The sequence below is a fragment of the Lycorma delicatula genome, chromosome 5 (genome assembly GCF_047948215.1).
Source record: "Lycorma delicatula isolate Av1 chromosome 5, ASM4794821v1, whole genome shotgun sequence".
NCBI lineage: Eukaryota > Metazoa > Arthropoda > Insecta > Hemiptera > Fulgoridae > Lycorma > Lycorma delicatula.
Genome location: NC_134459.1, coordinates 160,813,375 through 160,833,283, shown reverse-complemented (window position 1 = coordinate 160,833,283; position 19,909 = coordinate 160,813,375). Strand labels below are relative to the sequence as shown.

The following is a 19,909-nucleotide window of genomic DNA, read 5'->3' as shown; positions in this document are numbered from 1 at the left end:
CCCTATTTTACATTAATTGACAAAAGAGTCGGGATTGTTATAAATAATTTCTCTCGAAGTCGTATGAGAAATTTAGTAGTAATAATAGTAACAACAGGCTAATAATAATAATAATAATAAGCTTTTAATGTTTTCTGCAATTCATTTTAACTTCAACTATTGATTAATCTACACCAAAACGATATAACTACTGTCTATTTTCTGTGTTAACTTAGTAATAACACAGCAATGTTAAATCGAGGTCTGTTAATCGACTGTTTGGTTATTTCGATTTATGTATATCGAATAGAAGAAGGGATATCGCTTTAATTATATCTGACAAGCTGTCAGTTATGTTAAAGTGTAATAAGCTAGAGCATCTGCATGACGTGTAACCAAACAACACTGTTTTAGGACAACTATGACAGATGGTAAAATTTACTGCCCACAACGCACTAAAATTGTTCATCTGTTGATTCCAGATATATTACTGACAAGTAAAATTGATAACTGATTTTTAATAGTCAGAAACATGTTAGGTATTTTTCTGTTCATGACTTATAGGACCTAAAAACTTATAGATAGCATTTAAATTGAAGTAATTACTATTAGATTATGTTTGAGGAGAGGTCACTTCTACATTTTGTTGTGTGTAAACTACCGTAACGAGATCGTAGGAGGCCCGAGATAAGACAAGTGAAACTGGCATCGCGTTTCTCAAGATACAACCATCCCATGTAAAACTTACTCCAGGAAATTAGGTATGGAGGGGTTTTCCACCGCCTTCTTGAATGAATCAAATAATACTTTTCGGTACCAAAAAAAAAAAAAACAGGAGATGACTGGCTTTACAAATGACATACTCACTCTATTCAATTCAGTTACTGGTTATATAACATCTTATTCTTAAACAATTCCGACTATGACATTTTTACCGTTTATGACATTTTGTTATCCATTTCCTGTGTTAAAATACGATGATTTTCATCAACCAGTCTCGTTAGACCGATGAGAAGATTTTTTCTCATCGTTTAATCTTTCCTGTTTTTCTGGAAAACATAGGAAATTCATTCTTCTCAGCGTTGTCAATCGCTCATGGTTACGGTATTACGACTTAGGAGCTTGAAATGGATGCAGCGATTCTTCACAGTCTGTAAAAAAGTATATATGTCCTGTTTTTTGGTGATATTTTCAAAGGTCACACACATATTTCGTTTAATTTAAATAAACACAAACAACAGGGACTGTATTTGTATTTGGCAGAGATGCAATTTATTTTTCGTTATTGTATTTTCGAATGTCTGACATCATATAATGTCCATATGAACATTATAAGGTAATAAATGTTATTTTTATATACGTTTTTTCTTCATTAATGGCGTACGAATCCTCTGAGCTCTCATTAATGCCTGTATTAGAATTGCGATCTGCACTTTTGAAGTGACTGCATATTCGGAAAGAAAACTAAATCGGTGTCTTCATAGTACCGATATATTGTGCTCTTAATTTTTTCAATTGATCAAAATTAAATGCAGATTAGCGACGTAAACTTCTTTCTTTTCTTTAACAAGTTATATGAAGTCAAAAAAAAATTATTTGATTTCTGCAATAAACATATTCAGTTCATTTTGTGTAATCTTTGTAATTGTAAAAACATTTTATAAGGGCTTTATACTATTTGTGAACCCCCTCAAAAAAAAAACAAATTTATTATTTAAGTATACTTCCTTTGTTTCCTGAATTTTTTTTTTTTTTCACTGTTTTCTGATGTATGTAACACTCGAGATTAGTAGAATTTATTGAATTTAAAATTTAGATGAACCTGTTTTAACTTGAAATTTTGTTTTACTAACATTAAAGTTTAGCTGAATTTCATGAAATTAGTAATAAATTAAGCGAGCGATGATATCTGGTTAATTTATGTGGTCATTAATTGGTAATTTATAAAACATAATTTTTTTTCGATTCAATTATATTTTAATATAACTATCTCATATATTCTAAACATGTATTTTATGTACGAGTAAAATTATAAATGAAAATATGCTAGATTCTTGATCAACTATGCGGATTGTCCGGCCGGTTAATTAATTGTCATTTCAGAAGGTTTTCACGGTAATACAGAAAATGAGTTAATATTCTTATTCACAAATATTGCTCACTTGTTTGTTCCTGTAAAACTCATGACTGCTGTCATCCTGCCAACTGTGAAGTGTGTGCCATTATCCATTTTCTTAACACAAAAAACTTGTCAGCTGCTGAAATTCATGATGAACCTTGTGCAATGTATGGAAGGAATATTGTGAATAGCAGTGTGGTAAAACATAGGTGTCGTATGTTTTAGGAAAGTTTAACAAACATTCGTGACATTGAAAGAAGTGGTCGGCTATCATTTGTCACAATGAACTTGCTGCAAGTGTCAATATGAAAATTTGAGAAATTTGTCAATTCACAATAACAGAATTATCCTAATTTTTCCCTCGCATATCATGAACGATGCTGTATGAAATCATAACTGGTAGGTTAGGTTACCACAGATTTTGTTGTTAGCTGGGTGCTTTAAGCTTCTTTCTGACAAACGTGCAAAAAGATGATGAAGATGATGGGGTCAGCACTAAACTCCTTCACACTAACCACCTTAATGAGAAGGATGAATTCCATGACTACATTGCAACAGCCGATAAGACATTTAAAGGTTAAATTTGTTAACGTGAAAACAAAAGCTCAAACAATGCTGTGGGGGCGCGCCAGTTTTCTTCGAAAAACTGTAAAAAGGTCCCGTCAAATACTTCTTCAAAAAAGCTGATGGCATCGGTTTTTTGTGACTGTAAAAGTGTATGCTTGGTTAATTTTATGGAAATAGACATGACAATTAATGCTGAAACTTATTGCAAGATGTTGAAGAAATTTAGAAGATCATGTAAAACAAACAATTTTTTGTATACTGCAGTACGTACTCGACAGTTTCAAATGGAACTTGTTTAACCATCCTTCATACAGTCCTGATTTGGCTTTCAGCAATTGTCATCTTTTCCTGATAATAAAGAAATGGTTAGCTACACAGTGTTTTGAAAATAACAAGGAGTTGAAAAACAGTGTTACTACCTGGCTTAATTCACAAGCAGAATATTAATAAACTGTGTAATATGACAAATACCGTAATTGGATGGCAATTACATAGAAAAGTAGCTAAAACATTTATATTAATTGTTTTTTAAGAATTTGTGTTTTTTAATAAATCGGAAGTTACTTTCTGAATATCCTCTGTATTCTTTGTATATATACATTGTGTGTATGTGCAGTACATATAAAACTTGAAAAAGAAAGAAATATCACTATTTCATCATTCATTTTCTAAAGATAATGAATTTTAAGTTTTACATTTAGAAGTTGTGGTATATATGTTTAGGTGAAGGAGAGAAATTAATAATACCTGGTGATAAAAATGAAATGTCAGAATTTATTAATGTTGCATCACAAAATACAAGGATACAGGTGGATGTCAATTTGCCATGTTTAGCTGTTCACTTTCCTTCAAAGCATTTGTATGAAGTGATATACAATAGGTAAGTTATTACTTCTATTTTTGTATCAATTATATACTTGCATGTGAAAAATTGTACCTTTTTAATATTGTATGGAAAAGTTTATCTTGATAATTAAAAAATCACAGTTATAAATAAAATACTAAAACTCATTAATTCATAATAATGTAACCAAGTTTTCAATATGAATTATAAGTCTAAGTTATAGAATATTATTTTTTTTTTGCCTCCATGAAAGTATGTTTTAAACTTAAATTTTATAAAATTAAAAGATTTGTTCATCTGAATATATGAATTATATTTCAGCAGGTTTTATGAATTGATGTTAAATTTATAAAAATTACTAGATGTGGATTTAAAAAAAATGGTTAATCGTATTCTTTATGATAAAATATTGTGTTATTTATCAATAGATAGATTTACAACAGTTTTACTTAGGACTGAAATAGTGTTGGCACTGCTAACAGTACAGTACAGTAGAAAGGTAGTGATACACAACAGAAAGTCAAAGATACAAAGAAGTTAGTTTTTGGTTTAGTAATCTATCCCCACCCTGCATGTCAACTGAGTTTTCTAAACTCTGATGAGTAATGAATATAATTTTTTATTAAAAAATCACAAGAAAAATTATTAAGATATAAAAATATATATATAAAATAAAAAAGTAAACTACGGCAATATATATTTTTTATTATAAAGTTGGTTTTTAATAGTTCATCTAATTATGTACAGTATATAAAAAATGAAAATGTTGAAAATCATTTATACGTAAAAATTTAAAAATAGATGGCCATTTTGACTGTTAAAGAATCATCTTTAGTAAGTACATAGAGAAAAAGTGTATTAAGAAAAATTAATCAAAATAAATAACGAAAAAAAAAAATTAAGTGTATAATAATATTAATTACAGATAAACAACGTTTATAAAACACTAAGTACAGGTATTTCTAACTGACCATTAGGATTGCATAAAACAGTAACAGTTTTATTTTTACTCTTACTCTTACTCTAGAAATGCTATTAAAAATATCTATTTTTTAAGTGTTCAGTAATTATTGTTTATTTTCAAATAACATTTATTTATTATTTCTACATTTAAATTGATTACTTTATGTAATGTATATTTATTTTTCAAGGATATATTCACAAGGGTCATTCAATAATTAAACAGGCAAATAGCCATATAGCAAAAAGCGTTTATTGAATAATTAGAATATTTTTGTCTACTTCTCCACGTAATCTGCACCAACTTCTCTGCCCGTTGCTATCTTTTTACAAGTCTTCTTATCACCTCAGCAAAGAATTTATAACGTTGATCTCAAACCCAGTTTTGTACTTTTTTCTTTACCTGTTCATTATCATTGAATCTGATGCCTTGCAAAGCTTCCAAAGGGGCTAGGTCAGGACTGTAAGGAGGATAAGGTAGGAGCTCCCAACCCACTTGGCCAATATTTTCCAGCATCAGTCGTGCCGTATGAGGTCAAGCATTGCCTTGAAGAAGAAGCATGCCTTGTCTCTGCCGTCCAGACATTTCCTCTCCAGCATAGGCTTGAAATTGTTCTCAATTATGGCTGAGTAGTATAGATTGTTGATAGTGTGTTGCTCCTCCAAATATTCACAGAAAATAGAACCATGGGCACTCCATGGACTCTTTTCGCGGATATTTATAGTCACTGGTTTCTAAGTTGTGAGAAGAGCATTGCTATCTGGTACTGTCTTGAATCAGCAAATTATGTTAATCAGATACTCCTAAACCTTGAACTAAGCTGGAAAAATGAAACACAATCATAAAACATCATAACTAAATTCAAATATGTCGGCGTGAAATTTTTTGCTCTTTCGATTGGTGCTGTTCAAAAAGATAATTTCCTCTGAAAAAGCTCAATGACCTTGGTACAACTTCCAAAGGGGACCTCAAGGTCACCTTCAGAGATCCCCCTTCTTATCCACATAAAAAAAAGAAAGGGTAAACAAAGAACATACAAATGACTTCAGGTCATTCTCTTGGCTCTTTCTGGAATATAAATATTCCAGGAATATTGTATGACCTTCAAAAAAGGTCCAATGTTGTATATGTGACCATATATTCCAATGTAGTCATCATGAGGTGTTTTCCCTCCAATCTGAGTGATTTTTTTTTGTATTGTGCATAGTTTGTGAGTAATTCGCTTAGGGCGATTAATGAAACAGCTATATATAAAAAATGAAATTTAAACACCTGACCTCTGGTAAGTTAAATCTACAATTTCAATTTTCAAGAATCAGTTTTCTTGGATTCCGAATCTTCAGTTGGTATTTAATTCTGTAATTACATTAAAATAAATTGTTTTTTATAATTTGTGAGTTTTGAATTCAAACAACAAATTGAAAATCATTATTTAGAAAACCTAATCTAATATAACAATCTATAAAAAATCAAATTACCCTTGGTCTCATAAAATTAACATGTACAAATATGATTAATAGAGAAATCAAAATACACACAGTAACAAAGAAAAGTTTAATAATGAAATAAAAAACATAAAGCAGAGTGGTTGGAAATAGATATGATACTACTTTAATTAAATTATTTACTTCAGAAACCTGCTATGTTCCATATGAATATCATTGCACGTAACATTTTTAAATAAACAATTCAATTAATATTTATTTTTTTAAAAAAACTATCAAAACAATAATAAAATTAACTACCTTACAAACAATACATAATAAGACACAAAAGAATGAAAACATACATAAAGTATTTACACACTAATAATACCATTGAAAAAATTACTAAAAGAAATATTTAAGTTAGCGTACAAGCCTGAACCACATAATAAAATATTTTTTTAAAAATAAAAAAATTATATGGATTTTATAAAATTAAAAGTAATGATTGTGACTGTTTTTATGTAACAAAAGCAAATTTATCATTCAAAACTAGATTTCTTGAACATTATAGAAATTACAAAAATAATAAATTAGGTTTATCTAATATAGCAAGATCATCTTATAAACAATAAACTTTCTATTTCTAATATTAACACAGATTTAGAAATTTATAAAGATGATATAAAATTAAATATATTAGAAAAATATTACAATATATAAGTACAAACAGAATTCCAATTTGATAAACTATCAGACTGTTTGAGGGAGATGATCTTATAAAAACTGCAGCGGCAGATTCAGAAGTGAAACTGCTGTACTTGTATAAATTAATATGAATTTATTTTCAATTTTTATTACATGCAAGTACTTGTATGGAAAAATTAAGATAATGTATGTCTTATTTTAATATTCTGTACTAATAGTCACAATAGCAGTCTAATTTTAAATGTTTAATAAGATTCTGTTGTAAACAGTTTTTAATCATTTTCTTATTTTTCAATTGTTACTTCATTTTTTTCAAATTCTGAAAATCTATTTTTAACCAATTACTGTTTGTTTTCAGTAGAATTTGTTTAGGGTTACTACTTGAATCATAATTTTACATATTAGAGTATTAGAATAGAAATTTAAAATAAAATTGTTAAAAATTAATCAAATAAAAAGATTTAAACCTTTTCATCTTAAGGCCCAACTTAAGATGAAAAGGTTTAAATCTTTTTCTTTGGAATTATTCAAAGAAAACTATTTATTATTAAACAAAATTGTAGTATCAATACTACAATTAAATTTTAACTGTTAAAATAACAGTTTTATTTTTTTCTTTGTTTAGATGTAGTTCTAAATTAAATAATTTTTCAACTTGCTTTGAAAATTTTTTTTTTCGTTTTCAATAATATGTATTTGTAAAGAAGAATGTAGTTTTTAGATTGTAAAACTTGTTATTCATAATTATCAGATGAAAAATACTAGATCAATAGAGGACAAATGTTAGAGAAACGAGTCACTAAATCTAACAGATTTTTAGTTTTATAAAATTTTAAAAACAATTTTCAGCTTGTCTGTTAAAATTCAATTTTTGTTAAGGGTTGTTTTAATCATATTCCTACAAATTATACAAGTATTTAAAAATTTATTAAAATTTTTTCAAGTTTTATGAAACAAAATTTGTTTGCTGTTTATTAAAATGTGGGAACAGGAGTCATATGAAGGTATAACACATAAAGATTTTTAGGTTAATAATTGTTTTCTATTTCAAATAAAATAATCATCAAACATAAAATTAATATAGTTTTTTCTGATTCTAATAAGCATTATTGTAAATACTATATAATCAAATCTTCATTTCTGTTATTGTATATGTAAGAAAAAAATTAGAGTTAAAAAAATGTCAGACTCCAATCCAAGACATTGAATTATGAAACTGGAATGCTTGCCTGGCTATTGCTGCTGGTGTGATTTTATGTTTACAAATAAGCTACTTGATTCAATTTAAAATCAGGCTAAATTAGAAGCTGCCATTTTGGATTTAAAGGAGGAACTCCCTTCCTGTCACTCAGCAACAAGAGTATCAACAAACTCTGTATTATTTTTTATACAGTAATCTTCCTATAATAAATGAAATAAATTGTTGTGATAGTGATGTTATGCTTACAAACAATTTTATGATAGTTTTGTCAGTAATAATTTAATATTTAAAAATTCTGTGTTTGCACAAAAATTTAAAAATGGACAATGGTGCTCAATCAAAATTGAAAGGATGCGTCTTTCATAGTCATGTAGAGAAATTATTTCTAATGCTTACAAGTTTATGAAGGAAGAAGCAGATAACAAGGCTGTGACAATTCCTTTATCAAAAGCTCAAGGAAGAACTGCTACAGCATGTGGTCTGAGCGTGTGGTGACAATTAATAGTGAACTGAAAAAAATAACAGATGGTGATTGCAACCAAACAAAACTTTTTCAGCGCCTGGCAAACAACCAACTTCTAAAAGGCGTACTACAGGACTCGATGACTTCAATAAATGTATGGTAAGACAGACAGTTTATAATTTTCACCTCCAGAAACATTGTCTTCCTACAGTGAAAATTGGATTACAAAAGCCACAAGAGAGTGTTAACTTTCAAGGGCAGAAAATCAGTTTGAAATATATTCTGAAGATTCTTGGCTTCAAATGATAACAGAAAACTATTAATTGAAACGCCAGATGTTTGAGAATAGAAAATTTCTTGTCCGAGGGCAATGAAGCGTTTCAGAAACCAAGGATGGCCCATAATTTATCTCGATGAATCGTACATACTTAGCAGTAACCTTAAAAAGCAGTCGTGGTCACACAATTCCAACAGTAGTGTCCGATGTCCAATCTCTAAAGATACAGATTAATAATTATTCATGCTGGTAGTGGAAAAGGTTTCATCCCAAATGCCTTGACAGTGTGGAAAGCGACAAATCAAACTGGGGACTACCATGATAATGTAAACAGTAATATTTTTATAAAATGGATGAAAGAAATGCTGCCAAATTTGAACCCAAGGAGTTTTAGTAATAGACAGCACTCTTACCATAATATTCAAATCAATAAAGCCCTGAACTGAAAGAGCAGAAAACAAGATATGACAAACTGTACAGATTGTTAAAGTTGCACAAACTTAGATTTTGCTGCTATATCTTTGATGAAGTTATTGAAAAGAAGGGTCATGATATCTTAAGACTGCCGCCATATCATCTGGAACTCAACCCAATCTGTCAGGCGATGTCTGTTCCAATCTGTCTGCTATGTCGCTAGTAAAAATACATGTTTTAGTTTTCCTCAATTTCAAATGCTAACCGAAGAGAAGATTGCTAGCATGGATCAAGAAGACTGTATAAGGAAGTGCAACCACGTAAAAAAAATTGAAAACAAGTTCTTATCAAAGATAAGTGAGATTGACAACCTTGTTGAATTGTTTGTCATCTCATTGGAGAGCGATTATGATTCTGAGAGCAGTGATGAAGACTCAGGTGGTATGAGCAGGATTGAGCCACTTGAGTAAAAAAGTGAAGGTACTTGTAAAAGTAACTGATAACTTGTATAAAATATGCCTTGATTAATACTTACTTATGCCTTGAATTTTAACGTAGTGCTAATAGTTACGTGATAAGTGATAGATAAAACTATAACATTTTTTTAACCATTTCATTGTAGTTTAAGTACAGTAAAATATTGCTTTTTACTATTATAATAAAATTTATGAAATAGTTAGGATTAATTGGCAGAAAATATGCTTTCAAATATTACACTGCCTAATTGTTTTAGAGCACTATTACAACAACATAGTTGGTTATTGTATTTTATTAAAATACACTATCGCATTGGGAATAAAATAATACGTGTAGTTTATGCTGTAGATAAAATACCATATTATAAGATTATATTTTGATTTTAGTATTATAAAAAATTAAAAACCAAATTACCAAATTCATAATAATTATTTCTAAATTACATGTTAATGAGGTGTATTATCAATTATCAAATAGTTTAATTTTGATGGGTGTTAGTTTAGCAGTTGACATTAGCCATATTACATGTGTCAGGTGATAGAAACGAGCATGATGTTTTCAGTTAGGTTAGTAATGACACGTCCGTGCGCACAGGTGCTTTGACTCAACAGTACATTGGTACTTATCCAGTGGTTTAATTCTACAAAGTAGTTCTTATGTACTGAGGAACTACTTTTGAGTGTTTTGTAACAATAGGAAGAACATATAACTATATTTTAACATATGGAAAACTTTTGGACAAAATATGTTTTATTCTTGATATAGTAGATAAGGCGGGTTTAGTTTTTTATGTTGAAATAGCGTATAGACAGTTAATGTTGTAATTGTTTTTTATACAAATTATTTTTTAGGGTGAATTCAGATTTATTACTATGGGAATCTTCTGCACCAAAACAAAGATCATCACAATCCGAAATGAACAGTTCAGCAGGTGTTGGATCTTTTTATCCTGATGCTCATTTTTCTACGTGTAAACCTGGCACCCAGTATGATGAAGATGAAGATGGTAATTTTTAATCAATGTAATTTATCTTTAATCTATCTATGCTTTGTTTTATCATTATTTATCTGATTTTATATTTTTCATGTTATTCTTATTTTGGTGTGAATCACTTATAAAAAGACCTCATGTATGCAAATGTTAACTTTTTAAAAAAGTTTGTTTTGTAAATTCTTAAGGCCAATTCATCCAAAAAATTAATAAATAAAGCATTAACCTTTCATCTTTGGTCCATGTATCTGCTGACTTTAGGTTCCATAAGTTCAGTTAGTGTTTCCATTGTAATACAGGATCTTCATAAAAGAATGGTGGGGTTTTGAACATCGATCAAATGAAAACAAAAATTCTTACAATTGATATTTTTATTTATCAAATTTGTCATTTCATACAATTTTTTTACGTAACTAACATAATTTCAATATGTGCACCATTAGTCGCTTGGCAAATGTCCAATCAATATTCACTTTCTGCCCGGTACTCGGATTAACATATCTTCTGTTATGGTCTGGACTCATTGGAGGCTAAGGTATAGGTCCTTTCCGGCCTATCCATTGATGTCAAAATTTTCAATTCAAAGCCTGGCTGACAAATGCATTAAATTGGTGGGGTGTGCCATCTTGTTGGAAATGAATTTGTTGTATGTTTTCGAGTTCATCCAATCAAGGAAAGCAGTAATTGTTTAACATATCAAGATAAACATTTTCATTAGTAGTCTTTTCAGTGAAGAAAAAAGGCCCGATTACACGATTTTTCATCACTCCACACCAAACATTAACTTTAGTTATGTGAAAGATAAAATAATATGTTGAACTTTTATTGTTATATTAATTAAAATAATTAATTATTTCAGGTAAATGTCATACTTTCCTTAAAAAGGTTTTATTTCTTCATTATTCAGATTTTATTATTTAAGGTACAGTTGAAAGTTTAAATATAAAATAAAAAAATTTATTCTTTTATTATTTGAAATTTTTTTGCACTTTCATAACGGCTGTCTAGCTATCATTATATTATCTGACTTGTGTTAAAAGGCCAGCTTGTGTTTTTCATCATTATTGCTTCACTTCCCCTTAATCCTTTAGATTTTTTCCTAATATTTGATACAGATCTTCAACAATAAGATAAAGATTTTTATTATCTTCTTCCTGGTCGTTAACTCACTCCTGTTCCTCATCTGCTTCATTAAGTTCAGAAATCATTAAAGATTCGAATCCTGAATAAGGTGTTTTATTTTCACCAGTTACTGTATTTTGAACAAGAAATACTAAAAACCCTCTACATGAATTTTATGTCTCCATATTATTTATTCCTCATAACTTATGTTTTTCCATTTTTTATTGTTTTGAAAGGTTTACACATCAAAATTTCTTGTGATTAAAACATTATGAATTTATCTAATGACATTTTTTTAATTTCCATTATACAATTTAATTTTAACTTTCACAATTTCAATTGTGTAAATTTATTTAAATAAAAACTATAGAATTATTCTAGAACATCAAATTATGTAATTATTTATTTATTATTTTGTAAGAATTCTTGATTGAGTATATGCACTATTTCTGTATTTAGCAAAAAAAGGCCATGTTCACAAGATTGTTCTTGTACAGGCTTCTAATTTATAAAGATTCCAAGTACAATTTTGCCATTTTTCTTGTTTTTTTTTTAACATTTCCTTTTACAGAGTATTCCCATGTATTACTCATCAAAGGTTGGAAAGCTAATTGACATGTAAGGGATGGATTGCTGGACCAGCAGGTGGCTTCTTGCTGTCTAATATATTCTGTAGCGGACACTAATCCTCTTTACTGTACTATTAGCAGTGCCAACATTACTTCAGACTCTCCAGCTGTGCACGTTTCCCTGTTTACCATATACTTCTGTCGCATCTTCATTTTTATCAGATCTACTCTGCACCTTCATATTTTTCCTGTAAAATACAAGGTGCGACAATAAAGTAATAAGACTGATTTTTCTTTGCAAGATGTGGCGACCCTGCAGCTTGCGTAGGCACACCATCTTTGACCTTGGTCTATAAGCTACTTCTACTCCAAGCGACACATTGATGCAACTGCTCAGTCATGAGTTGTGCTGTAATAAGTGAGCACGTGTTTGTGTCTCGTCACAGAATTGAAACCGCAAAATATTGCGCAACGATATGCCATTTATTTTTGCGTTAAATTGGGTGAAAACGCGACAACTTACGGTAAGCTTCAGAAGGCTTTTGGAGAGGAGGTTATGTCAAGAGCTCAAGTTTTTCGGTGGCATAACATTTTTAGTGAAAGGCAGAACGAATGTTGAATATGAAGACCGCAGTGGACGACCATCAACCTCACGAACAGATGTCAAGTTGACCAGGATGCGTGAAATCGTATGATCTGATCGAAGATTATCTGTGAAAATGATTGCAGAAGAACTCAACATCAATCGAGAAACGGTTTGTCTAATATTAACTGAAGATCTTGGTATGAGAAAGATTTGTGCAAAAATGGTCCCCAAAAATCTCACACAACAGCGAGAAACGAAAAATGTGGCAGCCGATCTGTTAGAGCAAACTGAAATCGATCCAGATTTGTTGAGCCGTGTTATCACTGGTGATGAAGGTTGGTTTTTTCAATACGATCCAGAGACAAAATGCCAAAGTTCACAATGGTGCTCAAAGGGATCCGCCAGACCAAAAAAAGCTCGCATGTCAAAGTCAAAAGTGAAATGCATGCTTGTGTACTTCTTCGATTCCAAGGGAATTGTTCATAAAGAGTGGGTGCCTCCTGGACAAACAGTTAACCAATATTTCTACAAAGAAATTTTAGAAAGACTTCGTAAACGAGTTCTTCATGTCTGTGCCAACATTGCTGATAATTGGATTCAGCATCACGATAATCCACCATCCCATACTGCTCTGTCAGTACAGCAATTTTTAACCTCAAAACAAATTTCAGTACTACCACAACCACTTTATTCACCAGATATTGCTCCGTGCGACTTTTTTCTATTTCCAAGAGTCAAAATGGCACTCAAGGAACACCATTTTGAAACAACACAAGATGTCCAGAAAGCTGTGACGAGGGTCTTGGAGGATATTACAGAAGATGAGTTCCAGAAATGTTACCATCAATGGCAGAAGCGCTGGAATAAGTGTGTGCAATCAGAGGGGAACTACTTTGAAGGAGACAACACTAAACATGACTAAAACGGTAAGCAACATTTTTTTTCACTTCAGTCTCATTACTTTATTGTCGCACCTCGATACCCTTTTTTTTACTGTGTTCTGATTTCTCTATACTAACATACTTTTGTTTAAAAGAAGCTAAGGGCTTCTTTTTTATAATAAAAAAATTTGATTATAATAACTCTATCATCCAAGTCTTGTTAGCATTTCTGAATTAGTTGATAGTAAAATTATTTAAATAATGTATCTACTACATACTTACCTTAGTTGTAATGCACTTTTATCATCTGATGTATTGTACAGTATAATTAATATTAAATGAGTTGAATTATTTTTTCTTTATTCCTAGATGTGGGTTCTGATTCTGAAAGTAATGGTTCAGCATACTATAGAACTTGGGAACCTTATAAACAAAAGAGGCAGCAGCCTATATTGCAATATAAAGGACAAAGCAAATTTGCTATTACTGTAAACGTTGGCCAGGGAAGACTAAATTCTTGTACCAGTGTTCGGGTAAGTTTATTTTTTACATTTTTTATTATGTACATGCATACATTAAAAAATTAATTTTAAATTATCACTCATCTAATAGGAAACTGTATCTAGAGGTATTTTTATAGTTTTTGTCATGAACAGTATTAAATTGATGTTTTGGTCGTTCCACAGTGGTTTCATGTATTTTCATTTTCCAGATACTATTACTCAGTAATGTTGGTAATATAAAAAAGGTGCCAGATTGTAAGATATGTTCTTTGAGTAATTCTTCTAGAATATTTGAAGGGATTTTAAGATTCAGTTTTGAAATAAAAACAGTAATTTTATTTATCATTAACTGTTTGTAATTAATTTTCTCTATCTATATTATAATTATATATTTTATTCAAAAATAAATTTTCCCATGAAAATTACATAAGATGTTAATTTGTAATAATTTTTATTTACCTGAAGTCTTTTACTCAAAATTCATTCAAGTTTTATTTTGGTTGGTACACTTGCTGATGTGCTCATTCATACCAAAGAATATATATTTCTTTCTTGGTATTAATATCTTATTTAGTGTTAATGAGCTGTTTAAAAGTTTGGTTATGTATATATAATTGCTATATTATAGTAAAAACTTATAATATTGATCTATCTTCTATTTTCATAATTTTTTAGATTTTGTATACCTATTGTAAATAGAAAATTATATTGTTTGTAATGTTTTATGCTCTGTTTTTTATGTTTATTTATTTTTTGTTTTACCAGGAAGGAAAATGTTCCGAGTATGGAGAAATTCTGATGTCATTCAGAGATATAAACTTATTTTCTGTTACAAGTTATGAAGGTTTCTCGCACAACAATTATATTTGTCTACAAATTAATTACATTAATTTACATCACAATGGTATACAGACATTTACTTATCTTTATTTTACATTAAGTTTTTGTACTTTCTGTTTAACTTAAATATTTCTCAATATTTTAAGTCTTTTCGTGACATGTCACCACTTCATCAGACGATAATCAAATGCATAATATTAATGATATGCCTTTAATAAATTTTTTTTTTTTATTTGTAGTTTTGGATTCACTTTTTGTGTATTTTCAATTAAAACTTATATATTTATTCTGCTGCATTAATATTGCAATCTACAGGTTAAATTAAGAACAAACATAAACTATTGGTATATATTTTCTAATGTAACAATAAAAATGAATTTTAAATTTAACTAGTTTATATTAAATTAAAATTTCTGTTGAGCAGACAAATTGTAATTGTTCACACACATATTTTGTTGTTTTACTAATTCTTCAAGAAGGTGGAGAATTTAGTGGGACATGGAATATACTCAGAAGACAGATCTTGAATGGTTGAAAAAGTTAAAACTATGGGTTAAGTGTTCAAATAGAACATTTGTACTTAGTAGTTCACATAAGACTTGATTGTCTAACATAATTGGTTCTTTAGATCTACATATGCTGCACTGATTATGTGCATTTAGCTACGTGTTCCAAAATTATCCTCATCCATCTCATTAGGATAATAAGCTTTCCTGCCTGTGGTTGTGGACTTTTTTTTGTACTATTCATTGCTCTTCCAATTTTCACCGCTAGTGACAATTATTCTCATAAAGCCAAAAGAAAAAGGTTCAAAAAATGTTCCTTGCATGCATCAACATAGCTTTTCAATTCTGTATAAGACAGAATACTGTTATTCTTTGCTGAATGTTGATAATGGAGCCACCATCTTTTATCACTAGTGCTTTTTATGATGTGTTATCGACTAATCTTCAATTTATGAGTATCACTGTTACAGGGCAATGGTGTGTGTTTTAAATCTTTAGCTCCTTTAAGATTTTCATTTGACTTGTTTTGTTAAAATGTAGGCAACGTAAGTAAAATATATGTGTTTAGTAGATACAGTATCCTAAATTATCACTACAGCAGTGAAGATAGACTGGTAGTGTCTCACAATTCAAGTTTAAATTGTAATATAATATTCTAAATATTTGGTTAACTTATAAAGTAGTTGCGGTTACATACAAATTATTTTACTATAAGTCACTTGTAAGTTACTGTTTGTTATCTGTTTTCCTGACACTTAATGTTCTATATTTATTTTTTATGAATAGGAAATGTTAACCCGGATACCATTATTAAAAATTCATCACAATTAGACACAGATATGTTATCCACACCACCAAATCATCTTCATTCTACTATATATAAGTCTGAACAAGGAGTTGCAGTTAAAACCAAATCACCAATAGTAGGAGCTGGTTCTGGAAACAGCAAAGATATGTTTTCACTTGCTATTAGATCACATTATGATGATCGAGGAGATAAGGTATTTTTATTTTACATTTATACTTGCACATTGTATTTTTTTATATAACTAATTTTGGATAAATAACAATGATTTTCCATTTATGTAGTTTTCTATATCTTTTAATTACAAACCTCATTTATTTTCTTATTTTCTCTTTAAAAAAGACCATCAAATATTTTTTATCTGTACTCATTTATCAGTTTTGTAAATTTTATTTTTGTTCTTTTATTCCTCTGATGTATGATATTCTTTGATTTAGCTGTATAAATTTGAATGATTTGGTAGTGTTGCAGATATTTTACAGGGTTATACAGTTTATTATAATTTCAATCCCTGTGGACCTTACTTAATTGAGTATTATCTGTTTGCTTGTTTTGTGTAAACTGTTATACTTTGAGCAACAGTTACTGTGTAATATTTTGTAAGAGAACTTATTTCTACGTGGCCTTTTTGTGTTGACAACCATATTTTTAACGAATTTCATTTCTATTGCTTATAATTTACTTTAATGTTGTACTTTTATAACCCAAGCTTCTATACCATGTGTCAGAAATATCAAGTACACTTAAAGTTAAATTTATAGTTCTTTGACTTCCTTACATAGTCCTTTTTATAAGCAAGAAATTTCTTACACGTTGCACTATTAATTTTACCTTTCACAAATCTTTGTCCTCTTATCAGCTTGCTAACAAAACATTTAAACCTTTTAATATTTGAAGCTCTTCTTTCAGGTTTTCCCTCTTTTTTCTTTTCTTGTTTTCTTTTTTCTGGTCAGCATTGGTTAGCACTTTTTTCTTCCTAATTTCTTAAACTATACTTCTGCAGTGTAAAAATGCCCACACACAGCAGTGCCTTTCTTCCCCCCTCTTACATAACTTCACCTTTACTAGTTCATAAATTTCATCCATCAGTGTTATAAACAAGGGTAAATTCTCATATCTCAGAACTATTTGTTTAAGAGAATATTACCTTTGTAGTCGTGCTTTTGGCAACTTCTCTTCTGTTTCTTTCTCTAATACCTCTGCTGCCAACAAAATAAGCAGAACATGTCTAACTTTCATAATTCCTTCCATAAATTTTTCAAATATTTGTACAATAACATCTTCACTCCTGTAAAAATTTTTCTCCATGAGACCTTCAGTATTCTAAGATACCTCAGTATTCTCCATGAGAACTTCAGTATTCTTGCATATTCCTGTCTGTCATTCTACTACATTTGGGCCTATCCATGCTGACAATGTTACAAGTAGTTTGTTTCATCACCTTCATTTTTTAAATGGCGTCCTCAGTCTACATTGCAGTTATTTCTTCATCGTTCCTTCTTATCTCTTAAACAAAACAAAAATTATTTTTTTGTATCTTCCTATCTCCATTGCCAAATCCCAGTATATATTTTGAAACTATTCAAAGTACTTTCTTCTACTTAGCTTTCATTTGAGTCCTTCATCCACAATATATTTCCAGACTTATTTTTTATTGAAATTTGATTTGCCCAATCCCTTCCTGTACCTGTTATTATTAATAGTATTGTAGCAGCGACTGAAGAAAAAAAACAAACTATGAAACAATGGAGATTGTTTTCTCTTCCTTGAAGAAAAAAATTTTTCATCCTCTTAAATTAGTCTTTTCCTTTTCATTCCAATTCCTTTGTTTTTTATGTTTTTTTTATCAGTAAATTTTTATGATCGCATTATATTTATATAAAGTTGATCAAAGCCACACAGCCCAGAAATAGGTATGGATATTCAGTTACAGAAAGATCCAAAAGTCGCATACATCAAATTAATAAAAAATAATAAAATATTAAGTAATAATATTTAAAGATTTATTTGTTTCTGCAACATGCTCATATTGGCTGCCCTGTCAGTAATGTATGTACAAATTCTCTTTGCCATGTGGAGCACTTTGTCAATTCACTTTGTGGAGCACGTTAACAGAGATTAAAATAACTCCACAGGAAGAAATCTGGGGACATCAAATCAGGTCAACATGGGGCCATAATCCTTTAGTTATGATACGCTTGCCAAAAAACTCACACAAGAAATGCATGGTTTCACTAGATATGTGACATGTGGCACTGCCCTGCTGGAAACTAACAATCATGTACATCATCTTCAAGAAGTACAATAAACTGTGTATTGATGCCTTTATACACAACATTGTTCACGGCAGTATCAAAAAAAGTGGGACCCACTATTTGATGGCGTGATATGGCACATCACACTCCCATTTTCTGAGAGTATAAGGAGTTTTCATGTAACATATGTTGATTTTTAGTTAATAAAATTCTATTGTTTTGACTGTTCATGACATTAGGATAGCGTTTCTCAAACTTTAAACGTTTCAGTATTTCACATTTTATACTTTTCAGTATTTGTGACCCTAAACCATTCAGTATTTCACATTTTATAATTTTCAGTATATGTGACCCAATTTTCAATCATAATTTCATCCCCCTCCTCTCATTCAATAGTAATGTATTTTGAGTATTTTGACACTAAAGCTACACTACGATCTGAATTCCAAACCTTACAAATTACCAAGTAAATTTATTGATATTTGACAATACCTATCCACTGCATTGACAAAAGCAGAATTGATGCCACTCTATTACGGTCTGTCTTACGTCCACCATACTGGACATTCTCACAGCTTAGCAAGAAGTTCTGATTTGTCTTGAACATTCTGGAACATCTGCGCAAACGAGTATGAATGCTGCACTTCGTTCAATTCTAACCAGTCTTGGTCGAGTCTATCATCTATCGTGAATATGTATGTTGTAATCTGCTGTTAATTGCAATTCACTGTATTAAATATTTATGGCAGTAGATTTATACAGATTCGTAGATAAATGTTTATGTGGGTGTAAGCAAGTATTAGACAATAGTGAAGCATCAACAAGAGCACAGACAAGCATAGTTCCAAAAGTAAAATCAAAATATTCTCAAGAATACTTAAATTTTGGGTTTATCAGTACTGAAGTAAATGAAGAAGAAAGGTCTCTGTGTGTCATTTGCTCAAAATTTATTGCAGCAAACAGCATGAAACCTAATTAAACTTAAACAACATTTGGAAACGCTTCATAGAATACGTTAACAAATCCCGAGAATTCTTCAAATTAAAATTTAATTTAAAAAAAAAAAAATTATATTAATAATAAACAGTTGTATAATTCTTGTTAGATATACATGCATTTAATAAACTTCTGATTTTGTGTACAGTATGTTTCAAAATGAATGTTGGGGTTTTAAAGCTATGTAATATTTCTCAAGTTTCACATATTTTTATTAATTATACATGAAATGAAAAAGAGCAACTCAAACAGTTTTAGCTATACATAAACTGTTTACCTACCGCTTGAAAGCACTAGTAGTAAAGATGACAACCCCACAACAGAAAATGTTCTTTGTTTTGCAGTTTGCAAAGTGTGAATCTGTAATTTTCATTCAACGTTTGTTGCGTTTGAAGTTCAGTTCTAATCCCCCGTGTGACAA

At 29.9% G+C, this 19,909-nt stretch overlaps 1 protein-coding gene across 1 annotated transcript in view; it reads left to right on the top strand.

The window, feature by feature from the left end:
• The window catches only part of Atg2 (Autophagy-related 2), a 173,078-nt gene that overhangs the window by 92,963 nt on the left and 60,206 nt on the right, over positions 1-19,909 (top strand). The window contains exons 19-23 of the mRNA XM_075367443.1: positions 3,389-3,545; positions 10,286-10,440; positions 13,953-14,116; positions 14,852-14,990; positions 16,219-16,433. Coding sequence (XP_075223558.1) covers positions 3,389-3,545; positions 10,286-10,440; positions 13,953-14,116; positions 14,852-14,990; positions 16,219-16,433 — 830 coding nt within the window. The remainder of the gene's footprint in view (positions 1-3,388; positions 3,546-10,285; positions 10,441-13,952; positions 14,117-14,851; positions 14,991-16,218; positions 16,434-19,909) is intronic.